The sequence below is a fragment of the Pteropus alecto genome, unplaced genomic scaffold (genome assembly GCF_000325575.1).
Source record: "Pteropus alecto unplaced genomic scaffold, ASM32557v1 scaffold78, whole genome shotgun sequence".
NCBI lineage: Eukaryota > Metazoa > Chordata > Mammalia > Chiroptera > Pteropodidae > Pteropus > Pteropus alecto.
Window position 1 is genome coordinate 5,172,615 of NW_006443124.1, and position 17,753 is coordinate 5,190,367.

Sequence of the window (17,753 nt, forward strand, 5' to 3'; positions counted from 1 at the left end):
TTTCTCCTTCCTGTATGTTCATTTACACTTCTGCCTTCATCTAGTAATTTACGAACAGCATTTACATCCCCATCTGAACAAGCTTCTGCCAAACTGCGACTGCAAACGAAATCAACAATTAACCAACACAGAAAGACTGAGGGACTTATGATGATAAATTACATTAAATATTAATAGTCAGACACAGAAAAGTATTGATATAGTAAGAAAAAAATTGTATGATCATCTGTTTGTAATATTTATTCATGTATGTCAACCAAGCAAAAATAAAAGAATATAAAATAGCAGTCATTTCTATTTTTCAAAACATCCTAACAAATTGTCATATTAAATTTTAACTAAACTTTTTTAAAGCACTAGATGTACAAGTTCAGTGCACTCAGTGGGCAGGGCGCACCTGGGATTTGGTCCATGGCTCCACCTGGGGCTCAAAACCAGGACCTTCTGTGTGTAAAGCAGACATGCTAACCACTACACTACGGAGCCCCCCTGGATGTACAACTTTTTAAACTCTACTGGTGTTAATGACTCCCAAAGACATTCGGGATATAATCCTATGGCTTAGAATTTTACCTTGTAACAGCAGAAGGTCAAAATCTAAGTAAAAATTTTACTGCAGAATGATTAATAAAATCGGTGAATCTCAAACTTTAATGTGCATACAAATCACCCACGTTTCTTTTTTAAAATGCAGATTCTGATTCAGTAGATACATTTCTAATAAGCTCTGAGGTAATGCTGATGCTGCTAGTCCATGAACGATGTTTGAGTAGCAAGCACCTAGATTACTGCATTAGCAAATCCATTTCATTTATTATTACCCAACCAGTCAGTTCAGGGTTTACTACTATAACTGTTAGAATAAGTAACTTCCTTAGAAATGGAAACCAATTTGGATTTCTTACACTCTAGTATAGTACATTCCACAAGATAGCTCAATGAATATGAGTAAAATAGAAGAATAAAAATATAATATCTATTTTTACATTCATATATATACATTTATATATCAACTTAAAATACAATATCCATTTGGCTAAAGCCCCTTCAAAAGATATATTTAACCAAAATTTGCTACTTCTCCAAAATTCACTCAAGAAAATGTCTCTAACCCAGCGGAAGTCATTCAATACATACGTGTCTATTTGTCCTGCATTGTGGCCATTTTCCGCTTTCATACGTGTCAGTGCAGCAGCAGCTTCATCCAGCGCACAACTTACTGAGGACGTCAGTCTCCGGAGTACTTCAGGATCTGCAAAAGCTTTACCGTCAGCAGTTGACAATTTGCCAATTCCTTCATTGCGTGTCAATCAATCAGGAAGTGCAGGGAAAGAATAAAAGTGCAAATTGTAATTATATTTCTAAACACTATTACCTAGTGCAAAAATGGCATAGTTCCCATAGATAAGGCCGACAGTCAGAATATAAGGCTGGTAATTTTGAATTTGCCACTAACATCAAAAGGCCATCATAGAACCACCTATATTTTAGTCTTTCCATGTTTACAATGCACATATTAATTTGTTCTCTACCTAACTCCAAATATAACTTAAAACTTATTGTAGCAAATAAATGAGATTCCTTTCAAAGTATACAGTCATACAATAAGATCTCTAGTATAGAATTATATCTGTCTATACTATTTTCAGTAGTAATAGAGGGGATACCCTGTAACATTAAAACAAACAATCCAATAGTTTCTTTCTTTGGTTAAATAGCCACTTAGAACCATCTTCTAGAGCTGAACCATAAATTAAAATAAATTTATTCTTATCATTAATATTTATTATGTGCTTATGATGTGCCAGATACAAGGGAGGCAAAAAGGAATATGGCATAGTTCCTGTCCTTACACAGCCCATAGTCTGGTAGGACTATCAGATGTTCAAGTTGTCAATAAATCTTTTTCTCTAGATTCAGTGAAGAATCAGTCACTACTGTAACAGAAAATTTTTGACAATATCACTGCACGTTACTGCTGAATTTTTCCTATAAAGATACTCGTACAAGCAAGAGAAGTTATAGATATATATAAACTACAGCATAATTTATGAAATGGAAAAATTGGAAATAACCTAAATATCCCTCAATAACTAATTGGTAAAATAAATTATGGTGCATCCAAACAACAAAATATTATCTTACTCTTTAAAAGGAAAAAGATCAATATATCATGTTGTGGAAAGATGCCCATGATAAAGTGAAGAAAAGAAAATTATTACATATTCTATATATGATCCTACTTCATTTTTTAAAAAACTTATGTATATTCAAACATATACATGTATTTACATAACTATAAGAGAAAAAGTCTAGACGTATATGTAAACCTTGACAATGCAAAGGCTTTATAATCTATTTAACACATTTCATATAGCTTTAGCTATTTTATAATTTAGAAAAGAATTTTTAAAAATTTTTGAAATGGCTTTAATTCTTAATTTTCTCTATGACTCTCAAAGAAAATCTTAAAGAAAAAGATATCTTCGGCTCCATTTTTTCAGTTAAAATCATGTTAAGAATTCCATCTTCTTTAAGAAGTCTAGTAATACCTAACACATTCTCATAATTAAAAACACAAACATGTGTTTAAAAATTCCTCTTAAAAGTTATAGGCTCAACACAACATCCATGTTCCAAAAGCAAATGAAAATACTGAAGCGCAAAAATAATTTATTAAGCAAGTGACTTGCACAGAGCTTAGAAAAGAGCGTATCATTTGAAAATACATCTGACAATTTCTTTGGACACAATATTATATTCAACAATGTCTGGAGTTTAAATTGTTGAAATACACAAACATTTAAATTCAACAGTTTCTGACAACTCCTGGAAGCCAGAAAGTCATGATTTTCAAGGTTTTCTAATAATAGGTATGAAAAACAAGGAATTCTAAGGTATCCTCCTGTGTATACCAGACTTACCTATGAACCTAAAGAGAAAAGGGGGAAAGAAAAATGCTTAATGCACCAGGAAAGAGCCAGTCCTGAGTGAGACTCATAAGGTGCCCAGAAAAAAATGAATTTAAAACCGTAAACTGGGAGTCTGGAGTAGTACTCACAACATGAGTAAACTGTTGGCCTAAACTGGAGAGTAAAGATGTACCACTACCCCTAAAAAAACTTGGTCTGGAGAAGGAAAGTAAGTAGTCCAGAGAAGACAGGGAGAAGAGAAACACCTTTTCTCCACTTTTCTCTCTAAGCAAAATATAAGATTCCAAAGCACAGAAAGAAAAAAAAATTAGAGGGTGGCCATGTCACTCCCATTTCAAGCCCATTTCAAACATATTATACTGTATATCCCTAAAGCATAACTAGGAGACTCACAAGAAATAAGACAAAAAGGGAGGGACACCCAATGTAATTAACTAATGTGAACATCAAACCTTTTTTTTTTTTATTACTAGTCCTACCTTAAAGTCTCTGCTGGATACTTAAATATTTTGTTCAATATAATTTTAAGTATGTATCAGTTCCAAAAAGACATTAAAAGGACTAAAAGTCAATCTGCTACAAATCATACCTGTGCTTTTCCATAACAGGACAAAGTTAAAGGAATAACAAGATGATATCAAATAAACACATTCCTAATAAATTATTTATGTTTTTCCAAGAATGATTTAAAAATATGTATTTCTTTTAGCTCTTACTTTTCTCCTAGTCATTATGTGGTCAAATGTAACACTGTTTTTTTATTTAATATGAAATGTGTTAAAAGGCTGCTATGATTTTTCTGAATACCCATCTTTAATATGCTCATTAAAGCACAGTTGACCCTTAAACAACATGGGTTTGAACTACACAGGTCCACTTATACATGATTTTTTTCTGTAAATATACAGTTGGCTCTTCACATCCTTGGGTGTCACATCCACGGTTCTGTCCTACACATTTTTATATACCAACTTGAGCATCTGTGGATTTTGGAATCTGCGGATTTTGGCATCTGCATGGTGTTCTGGAACCAAACCCCACGGATACTGACGGGCAATCAATGAGTTTTTGGGGAGTCAAAGTTATATGTGGATTTTTGACTGTATGGGGGAGCTGGCTCTTCTAAACCTCCTTCCAATGTTGTTCTATGATCAACTGTACTCAGAAACTGAGTGAAATTTTCCATACTTTAAAAAACTTTATTTTGTACTTTTTACATTTTAATGGCTTTAACATGGCATAAGGTATATATACAGCCCCCTAATTAAGTTTCTAGGCACTATTTTAAAAATAAACTGTAAATTCCAGATTAAATTCTTATATGTGTTTAATGTGCACATATATTTATATTAAACAATAAAAGGAGTGTCATACAAAGTGAACATCTCAAAAGCAATATACAAAGATCAGAAAAAGTTAACTTCCTTCTTAAAACGCAATTTTAGGAGATAAAAGCTTTTCATTGCAGTGTAATGGAAACTTTGAATAGCAAATAACGAGTAGGTTGTACAATATAAAATAGTGGTAAGTATACATTATTTTGAGAAAGCTTATCACAGATTTTTCTTTTCTGCCACTTGAGAACAAGAAGTTGACATAGTTTGGTGTATTGGACTAGAGCTGGTCCAATTTTGTGTTTGTTTTTTTTTTTTAAAGTTTCCCAAGTAAAAAATAGCAATCTATAATTAAGATACACATAGACTAAAGTGAGTAAGTAATCACATGCCAGTTCTCTAAATCAGTTAAAAGATTCACAATTTGATGAACTATGTTTTTCTCCCACATTTTATTTTTTTAATGTAATTGGTAATAGATAAGTTTTCCTTGATAACTAGCTAATTATCTAATATCTTCTTATAAATGTTAGTGTTGAGTCCAGAAATCACTCATTGAAAACTTTCAACCAAGAATTATTTAAATATAAAATGTGAACATTTTCTTTAGGAAAAAAATATAACACTACAGAGATTTCAAATTTTGTATAATGTTATATAATTTGGGGGTAATCTTGTATAACTGCAACCTAGACTTTTCAAGAGATGAAAAAGAAAAACACAAAATAAAGTACCTGCTGCTTCTAACAATGCTTCTAGTCGTGCCTGTGTCTCTGGATCCACAGTGCGCAAGTCTGCTCCTTCTGTAGTACTTGATAAGAATATCTCTGACGTTGTTTTAAGCACTGGGTTATCCAGATCTTCTTGGTCCAAAATAAATGATTCGACCTGTTTATGAATTAAAGATGCAATATCCATGAAACCGATCTCAATTATTGTTTGAATAACTACAGTTTAAGGTAATATAACTTCTGATTTGGAATTTAAATATAACCAGGTAAATTATTTTAGAAATATGGGGCTGTAGGAAGGGACTTTGAGGGAGCCTCCCAACTCTCTGCTTATCTTCGAGACCTGACTATAGGTATAGCCCAGACACATCAGATTCAAGTTTCCTGGAATCTTCTGTGCCTAACACAGAGCCTGAAAAGCAGTACTTTAAAAAATGAAACAAGTACATGAACATAGTTCCCAAGAGGATGTATACAGGACTAGGCAGTAAGAAGACTAGATACCATAGATCGGTCATTGAGGCACAGCTTTTCCTTTCTTCTAATTAATTTACTATGACTTTTTAATTAAAAAAAGAGACTTAATCCACTGCCAAATATCTGGAGTCCTATAGATAAGAAATCTCCATGAGAAAAGGAACAATATCTATTTGTTTACTGTTCTATCCTCTGGGCCTAAGAATACCTTGAAAATAGTTGGTATTTAATATATTTGTATTCGATACATATTTTATACATATGGTATGTGCAAAATCAACTTATGAAAATAAACAGAACACTGTAATTTTAAATAGTTAATTCTAAAAAAATTTTCTTAAATAAAATATGCACAACCTTTCTGGAAAGCAATTTGAAATGTGTATAGAAATGCTTTAAAAAGCTTATGCCCTTTGACCCACTAATTCCATTTTAAGGAATTTATCCTTTAAAAAAATGACCTGAAAGCAAGACAAAAATATGCAAGGATGTTCACTGCAGCATTAATTATAATTCCAAAAATAAGAGGAAATAAACTACAATAGGGAATTTGGGAAATATAGTTTGTACATTCACAGGATGAACTACTATCTAGTCATTAAACATAGTGTTTTTGAAATAAATTTAATGGCATGAGAAGGTATTCATAAAATTAAGTGAAAACACCAAAAGATTCAAAACAGTATGGTCTTTATTTTGCTAAAAGTATATATGTACATGTAAGTAAACATGAGCATGGGTACTCATGCATACAATCATGAGTACATATTTATATACCCATATATGTCTATAATACATAAATATGTATAACCATGGAAGTTAACATATTTGTAGACAGGTTGAAAAACAGGAATAGAAAGAGTAAGTACTTCTTCAAAGTCACACAGCTAATAAGTGGCAAAGCTAGGTTTCAGACCCAGGCCATAAAGCTATAGTCTGTGCTCTTAACCACTAGGCAATACTAACTCACAAATTTATAAACAAAGGATCACAGTATTTAGACTACATTATTTGGCACATTTGGCTAGTTGGTCATCAGTTTTCACAATGGACACCAAATAAAGATATCCTAATAAAGACAGTAAAGTTAAAACGATTTGGATGTAATTTATCTGGTGATGTACTATAATTTTACAAAATAAATCTTTAACTTCAGATCTAATAACATTGAGCCATGTACATATTACTATGTACTTAGTGATATGTACTAAGTAACACAGCTTCTCTAATATGTAATTACAAAGATGGCATTCTAGATCCATGCCAATAGATAAATGCAGACTATTAGTTGTCAAATGATATTGAAAGGTAACTGTTTGTACAACAAAGAGCTTGTTGCAAGCCCAGGAAATTATTAGGTATTTGCAGATACATATACCTGCCAGTTGTTAAAGATAAAACCATTATTCCAAATTCTGGAATTTTTTGTTGAAGATGGTGTTTAGATGTTAACATTTTATAAAAGGCATTGGTCTGCTGTGGTATTATACACATTATGGAGACAAATACAGATCATACACTTTAAAAATCCAAGTTAAGGATTTATGATTTTCTTCCATTTGTTTCTCCAATATCTACTGAAGTCCTGTTTTATACAAAGCACTATGACAGCACAGAACTGTGGAAGAAATAAGTCAAAGACTATTACAAAAGGCCTGAAGAGAAATAAATGGTACAACTATATGTATTGGAGAGAAGTCACTTCTAGCCTCAGTAATCTAAGAAGACTTTGCACGACTAGTAGCATTTGTACTAGGCTTTTAAGGATGCATAGAATTTCAATAGGTGGTCAGTCATAGGGGTGCAGGTGGAATGGAATGAAATAAAAAATAGGCTTAAAGATGCAATTGGAAAATCTCAAAAAACATAAGGTCTTTCATATACCGCTAGTAGGAATATAAATGATGCAGCCATTGTGGGAAAGTTTTTGACAGTTCTTCAAAAATTAAACACAGAATCACCATATGACCCAGCGATGCCACTTCTATGTATATACCTAAGAGGATTGAAAACATACATGTTCATACAAAAAGTTGTACACAGAAGTTCATAGCTGCATTATGTATAATAGACAAAAAGTGAAAACAACCTAAATGTCCATTAACTGGTTAAGTGGATAAACAAATGTGGTATTTCCATCCAATGGAATATTACTCAGTCATAAAAATAAGTACTGACACACACCAGACATAAAAAGGCACATATTATATGATTCCATTTATATGAAAGATCCAGCACAGGCAAATCCATAGAGACAGAAAGGAGATCAGTGGTTGCATGAAGAGTCAGGGAGGGAGGAATGGGAGTGACTGCTAACAGGTCTGAAGTTTCCTTCTGGAACGATGAAAATGTGTCTGGAATTAGATAATGGTGAATGCTGTATAACCTTGTGAATGTACAAAAACCAATTAACTGTACACTTTAAAATTTTATGGTAAGTGAATTATACCTCAACTTTTACAAAACTGTAAGGTACCTAGTGTACAACTATGGCTTTAGGCTAGAAAGAACAACTGGGGATAGATTTGAGTAAGACCACGTAAAAGGTGATAAACTGCTCATTGCCTACCTGGTCACCACCACTAGGAAGATAGAACCAGCAGCAATGTCACCCTGGGTGTCAGTAACATTAGCATCACATACACAAGACAGGTCATTCCTAAGTGCCCGGGAAGAATCAAGTTCAGAAGAAAAACCCAAAATAGATATGTGCTTCATGCCTTCAGAGGGCTTATAGCTTCTCTTTGAAAATTATAATTCATTAAGACAATTCACTGAGTTTAACACTCTAACATCTTAAAGTGCCTATAAATTCAAGTTTCAATAAGGCAACAGGGCATAATGGAAAGAATATTGCACTCGAGATCAGGAAAATTAGGTTCAAGTGCTAGTTCCATCAGGCACTGTTGTGAGACTTCATGCAAATCACTCAACCTTTCTGACAGTCCATTTCTTCCTCAATAAACATAGATAATACCTGCCTCACGAGTGCTATCAAAATGAAATAAGGTAAAAGCATTCTGAAAAAATAAAACTAAATAAATGTAATTTTTAGAATATAATTCTGTGTAATTACAACTCTTTCATCCTGTCCCTCACCAGTGTCTACTTTCTATGCCTTTTGAAACTGGAATAATGATACTGAAAATCTAGTATGATACACTTTTATCAGCATTCACTTGAATTTTCTTTTTTCATTTTATTTATTTTTTCCAGTTTTACTGATGTAATTGGCATATAAGATTGTATAAGCTTAAGGTGTACAACATAATGACTTCCTATATGTATATATTACAAAATGGTTACTACGGTAAGTTTAGTTATTACCCATCACTTACACAGCTACAATTTTTTTTCTTCTGATGATCACTTAAATTTTCAAATATAGTTTTAGCCATTTTATAATTAAGTACTGACTCACAAGATCAAAAAAGTTTAAATATCCATAACACTTGTAGGAAAAATCTTAAGTTCCCATGATAAGTTGTAGTTACATATACCTAAACACATAAATGATTTGAATACATTTATATCAATTCTAATATTTCCTTTGTCCTATCTTCTCTAAAATTTTAAAAGCTTGTCTCAATGTGGAATCAATAAAAGGACAAAATGTCCGATTATGCCTATTACTTCAGGAATATTTGGATATTGCTTTTGGCAGTTCATAAATATCTCATCTGATAAATTCGCTCAAACATGTACTCTTCTAATTCAGACTGTAATAGCATTACCTCAAAATATATCCGGTCAGCCAAAATGGAAACCATTCATAGCTACATGAAAACATTAAAGGCCAATTCTGCACATTTGGTGATACGGGCTTGGTGATACAGTACCGAAAAATGTCTACATAATGGATAAGTCCAAATTAATGGCATATCTAAAGAAATTAGTCTTCATCATGCAGATGAATATAAGTCCAAAATAATGGTGTATTAAAGAAATTAGTCTTCATCATGCAAATGAATATAAAAGCTTCATAATTTCCTACATACAGCAGAAGGATCATAGAATTTTCCTTATTGCCTAATGACACAGTTACATAGCTCATCTCTATCTAGCACCTTCATTTGGCAGCAAATATAAAACATCCACCTAGAATGGTAATGTTTTTGCCAATGGCAAGAAAGCTTACTTCAAGTCTTAAAACACTGTAGATTTTTTTTTTCTACCTCATATTAGATACGAAAATAAAAGGCAGAGGAAAAAGGATGAGAGAGAATTTGGACACCCCAAATTACCTATTTTTCTTATACAGGCAATCTCTTCAAAAACACTATGGTAAAAACTTTACGTCTTCTTTCTCAAAACTCTTTTTTTAACCTCCCTTCTTTTAAAAAATAAGTGTGGTTTTTAGCTTTAACTAGGACTTAAACAAAGGGGTGGAGGGAAAGGGGAACGAGCATTTTGCCCCATTTTTTTATTCCATTTGACATTTCAGAAATGAACCACTGGATGGCAACAGTTACTAGGGAGAGTAACCACAGACTCAGCTATTATCACCTAAAAAAACAAAGTCAGTCACTCCGGCCAAAATCTAGTTAGAAAAGTCATTTCTCAATCTATGATTTAACCAAAACATGCTTCCACTAATAAACAAATAAACAAACCACACATAATTTCTATCAAGTATATGTAAGCAGTAATATAATTAACTTTCAATATTAGTGTTTTAAGTCTTATAATAGTTAAATAATAAAATCTCACCTATACATTTGTCAATAACCAACTGTTACCTTCTCTAAGACTATATTTCTGAAAATAGCAATTGTTTCAGAACTTAATAAAACAAACATTTTATCTTAAACATGTACATTATATTATATATTTTTGTTTATATATTCTCTAGTAATGTGGTCCTCTCATGTAACAAGCATAATAAGGAACACCATCAACTTCTCAAATATAAGTAGGAAAAACACCGTTTTACATAGAACCTCTAACATAGAAATGGATAAAATTTTTATTTTTAACACATTAATTTTTATTCTGAGTTAAGAACTAAAATACTCATAGCTACAAATTTTGTTTCTACTAACTTTTAAGAATAATTATCATTCCCATAAATTCCAACTGGAGATATGAGAAAGTTCAAGAGAAGGCTAAATCTTTATTTTACACTACCTCTCTTTGCAAATCTTCAAAAATGAAGCTCCCTTAAGAAATCCAGATTCAATAGTTAAAAATAAGAAGCTAAAACATTTAAAATATCTAAAATACCTTTTTAAAAATGTTCTTGTTATTTCTCCTCTTTTATTTAGTTTATATTTGAATAAACCAACATGTCTTACCTTTCTCCACCTAAAGTAAACCCTCTATTCTAAGTCAAAATCATCGCTTAAACCAATTTTGAAATACAGATGGCTTACTATTGATTTCTAGCTGGAGCAGTAAAAAGGATGGGTCAGTGCTCCAACAGATAATTACTGAAGGACACAGCAATTCCTTTTTGGAAAAAACACAGTACTCCAAAAGTTTCAATAGTAGTATCCACCACAAATATGCTCCATGAACCACTCAAAGGGAGAAAGTATCACAGTTGCAATTCTGGACCCAATAATGATAATTTAGGAATGAGTTTTGCTGATACTGTAAAGCCTAATCCAACAAAATCAGCAACGTCTTGAAATACTAGAATAAAAAGTCTGTATTCCTTAACATAAAAACTTCTCAGATTTCTTTCTACAAGGAAAATGTAGTCCCAACTTAAGACCCACAATCCTCTTCTCACAAAACAAACGGTATCTTGGGATTTCTTTGGCTTCACATAACATGAGAGAACCATCATGCTTTTCCTAATTCTAAGTTAAAACTGGAGAAAGCTAACTCTACTTTGCTCACCTACAAAAACTTCATTTCTAAACTATAGTTTTAATATAAAATATATTATTTTGAAGCATCTAATTAAAGACAGATCTTTAAAAAAAAATAATAACTACCATTAAGTACTTAAAAAAATAGGTCGCCATTAATAAAATGCCTCATGTGTATCAGCATATTTCGTATATTATTCCATTCAATCATCTTACCTACTCAATGAAATAGATTAACTGATCTTCATTTTAAGTAATTGAAACTCAGAAAAGGTAAAACGACTTGCTCAAGATCACATAATGCAGGGATGTATTTCAGACTCCAAATCTCACACCTTTTCACCACACCAAACTGTATTAGTGAAACTTCTAAACAATGGAGTATAACTAAAATAAATACCAAGCAATGATGTAAGCAAAGGATCTACAAATACTGCAATGCCGCAGTTTAACAGTAATAGTAATGCCAGGAAAAACTTTTAAAAATTAAATTAAATGTAATGGATTATCAAGCCCACTAACTCTTCTCTGCCAGAGACAAATCATATTTTCATTTAGTAATTTTTGGCAGCTACATCTACCTGATTTCTAACTAGCATATGTACAACAGAATTTGTGCCACAATAGGTTTTTTAAAAAGACTGCTTACATACTCATTACAAAAGCCACAGGAATGAAGTATCCAGCAATTAGGGCCAAGAAAATCTTTATGTTGAAGAAAGAAATGTTACTCTATATATCATAATAAATGGGTAAGGTTGAGGTTTAGAAAGAAGTCCTGACTTCTGCTCATTATCATCAATAGAAAATAAACATCGAACATTCCAAAGGAATACTCAATTTTAATAAGTTAAAAAGAGCTCCAACACCCATAAACCTCCGATTAATACCAATAAGGGGAGGACAGCATAATGACTAAGAGCAAGTCCTCTTAGAATACCAACCCACTGTTCACAGAGTGACCTAAGTTAACTTGTTTTACCGCTTAGCCTCATTTTCCTCAGCTATAAAATAAAAATAGCAGCAACTATATCAGTTATTGATGATTAAGAGAGACAACGTATCTAAACTTGAACAACAGTGCTTAACACATGATAATTGCTTAACAAATATTAGTTGTTATTATTACTATGAATATTACCACTACTACTGTTATTAAAGTCAGGTGCCTAAGGATCTTGTCTTCCTATATTCCTACTCTCTACTCCATAAAAATAATATAAAATCAATTAAATTGTCTTAGATTAACGAATAACCTTAGCATATTAAGCACTGCACATACATTCATTCAACATTTATTAAGCACCTACTATGTGCCAGACATTCTAATATATACCAGGAACACAAAAATAAATAAGACATGATTCTTGCTCACTAAGAAAGATAATCAAATAAATGCAATAAAGTATTACAGACTCTATAATAGTTATATACAGACAACATGAGAACACAGAGGAAGAAATGGTCAATTCCAATTGGGGCAGTGATGAAGGAAATCAGTTAGAGATGATGACTCTGAAATCAGCAGGTATACAACAGGATGGGGAAGAGGGTCAACAGTGATAGCAGCAGTGTAGAGTAGCAGTTATAAACATCAGCTTTACAGTCAAAGAAACCTGGATTTAAATCTTAGATGCATGACTTCATATATGTTACATAATGTCTCCAAGCTTCAGTTTCCTTATGTGCAAATTGGGAATAATAACACTTTCTTCATATGGTGGTTGTAAAGTTTATTTGAGAATATACAGAAAAGCCTTTAGCCCAGTGGATAATAAGCACTCAGCATATAGTAGTTATTTTTATGATTCTAGAGACCAAGGCAGTGGAAGCAAATATACTAGGACATCTAAAGCTTGATATGTTCAGAGAACTACAGCAATTTGGTATGGCTGAAAAATAAAAAGCAAATAAAGTAGGGTACAGCAAGGATAGGGTTGGGAAAATACACAGAAGCCAAATCCTAAATAACCTGTATCCCAAACCAAGGAATTTGGGTTTACACTTTATCTAAGGAATGGGAAGGTATTTTGGCAAAGGAGTGACATGACTGATCTGGCATTAGAGAGTTTACTCTGATAACACAATAGAGGAAGAATCAGAGAGGTGTAATCTTGTAGGCAGATACAGCCAAGAATTACTGCAATAAGTGCAGGTTAAAGATGATGGTTTGATGTACAGCAGAAGCAGTATGGATACAGGGAAAGGGACACATAAATTAGATGTTAAGAATGAACCTACATGACTTGGATGTGTGTGGTGAGAAGAAACAGATGTGAGCTCTGAGGTTTCTGAAGGATAGTGACTGGCTTTAGGGTGATGTAATTTATAAAGGTGCGGGGGTGGGGTGGGAAAGGATAAGGATTGAGGGAAAAATAATGAGTTCAGTTTTAGAACTGATGAGCCTTTTTAGAACTGAGGAACATATATACAGCAGGCAGTTGGAAGGTCTCTTAGCAGACTGCTAAAAGAAGTGAGACAGGAAAGCCACATGGATAGTTAAGAGAAGAATGCAGAGAGACTAAACTGCAATGCCAAAGGCCCTGAACCAGGACATGCTTGAAGAGATTATAGAACATAATGAAGCAGTTGTGGTTTTGCTCAAATAGGAACACGAGACAATCTTATGCTGATGGACTTTGTAGCCTCTCATGTAAAATCATTGCCCCTTAAAACCTGCAACTTAAACCCCATCAAACCACTGAAGACAATCAAACATCAAACTTTACAGAGATCATCCAACGCACATAGGCCAATGATCCAGTTCAGGATCCTGGACTGTCAAGACCATAAGAAAATGAAATGAGGCGATGCAATTAAAGTGCACAATGCCTAGAACAGACATTCTGTTACTATATGAAAGGAGTTTAGTAAAACGAATACAATTTGAAATAATTTATCTATTTTCACATTCCCTGAAATGTTTAGTTCCTGAAAAGACTGATGGTCTTTAAGGGGCAGGGACCACAATCTTTTTATGTTTGTAATTCCAAAGCCTAGCACAAAGCTTAACAAATAGTAGGCTCTAGATAAATTATTGTGGAATAGATAATAAATCCACTCTACAGCACCCATCAGAATTCTCAAACAGAGAATTCTGTTAGAATCTGCCAAAGATTCTAATCTCTGAAAGACATAATTTTATGATGCAAGAAGTGGATTCAGGAAGAAGAGGCCCTACCCCAATCTAAACTAGCTTGATTTTCTTCTGTAGAGAATGAATGAATAACTGTAACAGATTAGCAACAAAGAGATCATCCACCATAGTGAGTACCTTTAATACTGTATTATCATATTACTGTAAATTTAGTTGGTGGGTGGTTATAGGTCAAATCCACATACCTGATTTAAGAGTAGCCTTAAATAATGGTCTCTTCGAATTAAAAGAAAATAAACTTTCCTTTGTTAACCTGTCAATCAAGTCATAAGTAAAACGGGTACTAAAATATAGTACAGACTTTCACTGGTCATAGAATTGACTAGTAATTTAACATAATTGGGATAATTTAAGCAGTGACATACAAGGTTTGTTTCTGCAATTTAATCACACAGGTGATAACACTGGCTTGGGTGTCAAGCAAATTGTATTGTCACTCGAATTCCTACCTCTTAAGCAGTTGTTAGATGATACCAGATGCAAAAACTCTAATTGCTATGTTTTTATATGTTATTCTATTTATACATTTGTTTATTATCCTGTAAAAAGAAATTCAGTCCATATTCTTCTTGCAGACTAAAGTCCACATCAGATACATTCAGAATACAACCACCCAAACCAACCATCTCCTCCAGCTGCAGTTTTATTTCCTTTCAAACATATATCCAGGCTTTGCTGGGGAGGAAATGAATGAAAAAAAAAAAATCACTAATATTATGACAACTTGCTCTTCTGATAGCCTGGCAAACACAGGTTTAAATTACATAAGTCCCCCCACTGCCCACTCTCACAATCCATCTTTAGCATATACAAGAGGAGCAGAAATTTTAAGAGCTGAATATTATTAATTGGGGTGGAGGGAGGATCTTTTGTGTATGACCGCAAATTCTGCAGCATATTCAATACCCTCTATTAAACCTCTCCTGAAGACCATATCCAGAGAACAAGAACATAGCTAATAACTCAGAACAGATAGAATGATCTTGAAAAAGAACAAAGTTAGAAAACTTAAACTTCCGAATTTCAAAATTTACTACAAAAAGCTACAATATCAAGGCAGCATAAAACTGGCATAAGGAAGACATATAAATCAATAGAATAGAATAGAATAGCATAAATAGCATAGAAAAGAATAGAAGTAAACCCTCTAGAAATAAACCCTTACATTTATAGTCAATTGATTTTTGAAAAGGGTGCCAAGACAATTCAATGGAGAAAGAAATAGTCTTTTCAACAAATGGTGTTGGGACAATTGAAAATCCAAATTCAAAAGAATGAAGAGAGACCTCTACCTCACATTTCATATAAAAATTAACTCAAAATGCATCAAAGACCTAAATATAAGAGTTAAAACTATAAAACTCTTAGAAGAAAACAGTCATAAATCTTCATGGACTTGTATTACACAATGGTTTCTTAGACATGACACTGAAGCACAAGCAACAAAAGAAAAAACAGATAAATATAAAAATTGGGCTTCACCAAAATTAAAAAATTTTAATGGCACAATCAAGAAAGTGAAAAGCCATCTTAAAGGAGAAAATATTTGCAAGTCATCTAAGGGACTAGTATCCAGAATATATAATTTTTTTTTCTTAAAAAAACACAATTCAACAATAAAAAGACAAATAACCCAATTAAGATATGGGAAAAATATCTGAGTAGACATTTCTCCAAAGATATACAAAAAGCCAACAAGCACATGAAAAGATGCTCAACTTCATTAGTCACTGGAGAAATGCAAATCAAAACCACAATGAGACACCACTCCATACACACTAGGATGGTTATAATAAAAAAACAAAAAACAAAAAATAACAAATGCTAGCAAGAATGTGGAGAAATTAGAACACTCATACATTGCTGGTGAAATGTAAAATGTTGCAGCTGCTGTAGAAAACAGCTTGGTAGTTTCTCGGAAAGTTAAACATAGAGTTATCTTTCAAGCAATTCCACTTTTAGGTATATAAGCAAGAGAAATGAAAATATATGTTCATGCAAACTTGTGCACAAATGTTCACGGCATCATCATCCATCAAAACATGGAAATAACCCAAATGTCATCAAGTGTCAATCAACAAAATGTGGTATATCCACAAAATGAAATATTATTCCAATGATACAACATGCAGAAACCTTGAAAACAATATGCTAAGTGAAAGAAGGCAGGCACAAAAGACTACACATTGTATGATTCCATTTACATGAAATGCCCAGACAAGGCAAATCCAGAAAGTAGATAAGCAGTTACCAAGGGCTGCAGGGAGGGGAGAATGGGAAATGACTACTAATGAGTATAAGGTTTTGTTTGGGGATGATAAAAATGTTTTAAAATAGATAGTGGTGATGGTTGCACAATTTTAACATATTTAATATAATATATTTAGGAATATATTAAAAACCACTGAACTGTACACTTTAAAGGGTACATTCTATGATGTGTGAATCATATTTCAATTTTTAAAACTTTGAATTTGAAAAATACTTTAGAAGTTTGTTAAATGTTCTATTTTGATAAATGCACTGTGGTTATATTTAAAAATGTCTTTGTTGTTAGGGAATGTACACTAAAGAATTTAAGGGTAAAGAGGCATGATATATGCAACCTACTTTCAAATGGTTCAAAAAATAAATTATTTGTTAATGAGAGAAAGAGAATGAGACAAAATGAACATAATGGTGAATCTGGGTATAGAGGATATGAGAGGAGTTCCTTGTACTATTCTTGCAACTTTCCAGTAAATTTGAAATTATATCAAAATAAAAAGTAACAAAAAAAAGAGAATGTATCCAATATAAATGGACTATTTCCTACTTTGGGATTTGCTCTTTGATAATGATAGTTTGTTTCACATGTTACTAAATTTAGCAACTGTACAATTTTTAAAAGAAAAAAATAAAAATGTAGAGATTTAGCAGAAAAATAAGTAAACACTTAGAGGAAAAAAAAAATCACTTAGAAGCTGATAAGAGCTGAAAGTCCTTTCAAAGTGTCCCACTCAAAGTATCAATTGACGTGGCCAAACTTTTTCTGCTTCAGATTTCATAAAATGCCTATGAAACTTTTTCAATTCTACATCATTAAAGAAAATACTATAGGTTCATTTATCTAGGTTAATAACATTGAGATAACTCTTCCAGAACTCTAATCATACAGAATAAAAAGTACTCTTCCTGGCATTTCATCAATATATGAAGCATCATGATCAATCACAAATAGTCAATATGAGGACAAATCAGGAAAAAAAATAACATCTATTCAGAGCACAGTATTCCATGTAAGCCAGGTTCAATGGTTTCAGGGA

General features: G+C 32.6%; 1 protein-coding gene across 1 annotated transcript in view; it reads right to left on the minus strand.

The window, feature by feature from the left end:
- The window catches only part of LOC102883516 (ankyrin repeat and KH domain-containing protein 1), a 90,608-nt gene that overhangs the window by 64,135 nt on the left and 8,720 nt on the right, over window positions 1–17,753 (minus strand). The window contains exons 2-4 of the mRNA XM_015597945.2: window positions 5,002–5,155; window positions 1,138–1,294; window positions 1–99 (exon numbers count right to left, since the gene is read on the minus strand). The exon at window positions 1–99 is cut by the window's left edge and continues 52 nt beyond it. Of these exons, the coding sequence (XP_015453431.1) occupies window positions 1–99; window positions 1,138–1,294; window positions 5,002–5,155 (410 nt within the window). The remainder of the gene's footprint in view (window positions 100–1,137; window positions 1,295–5,001; window positions 5,156–17,753) is intronic.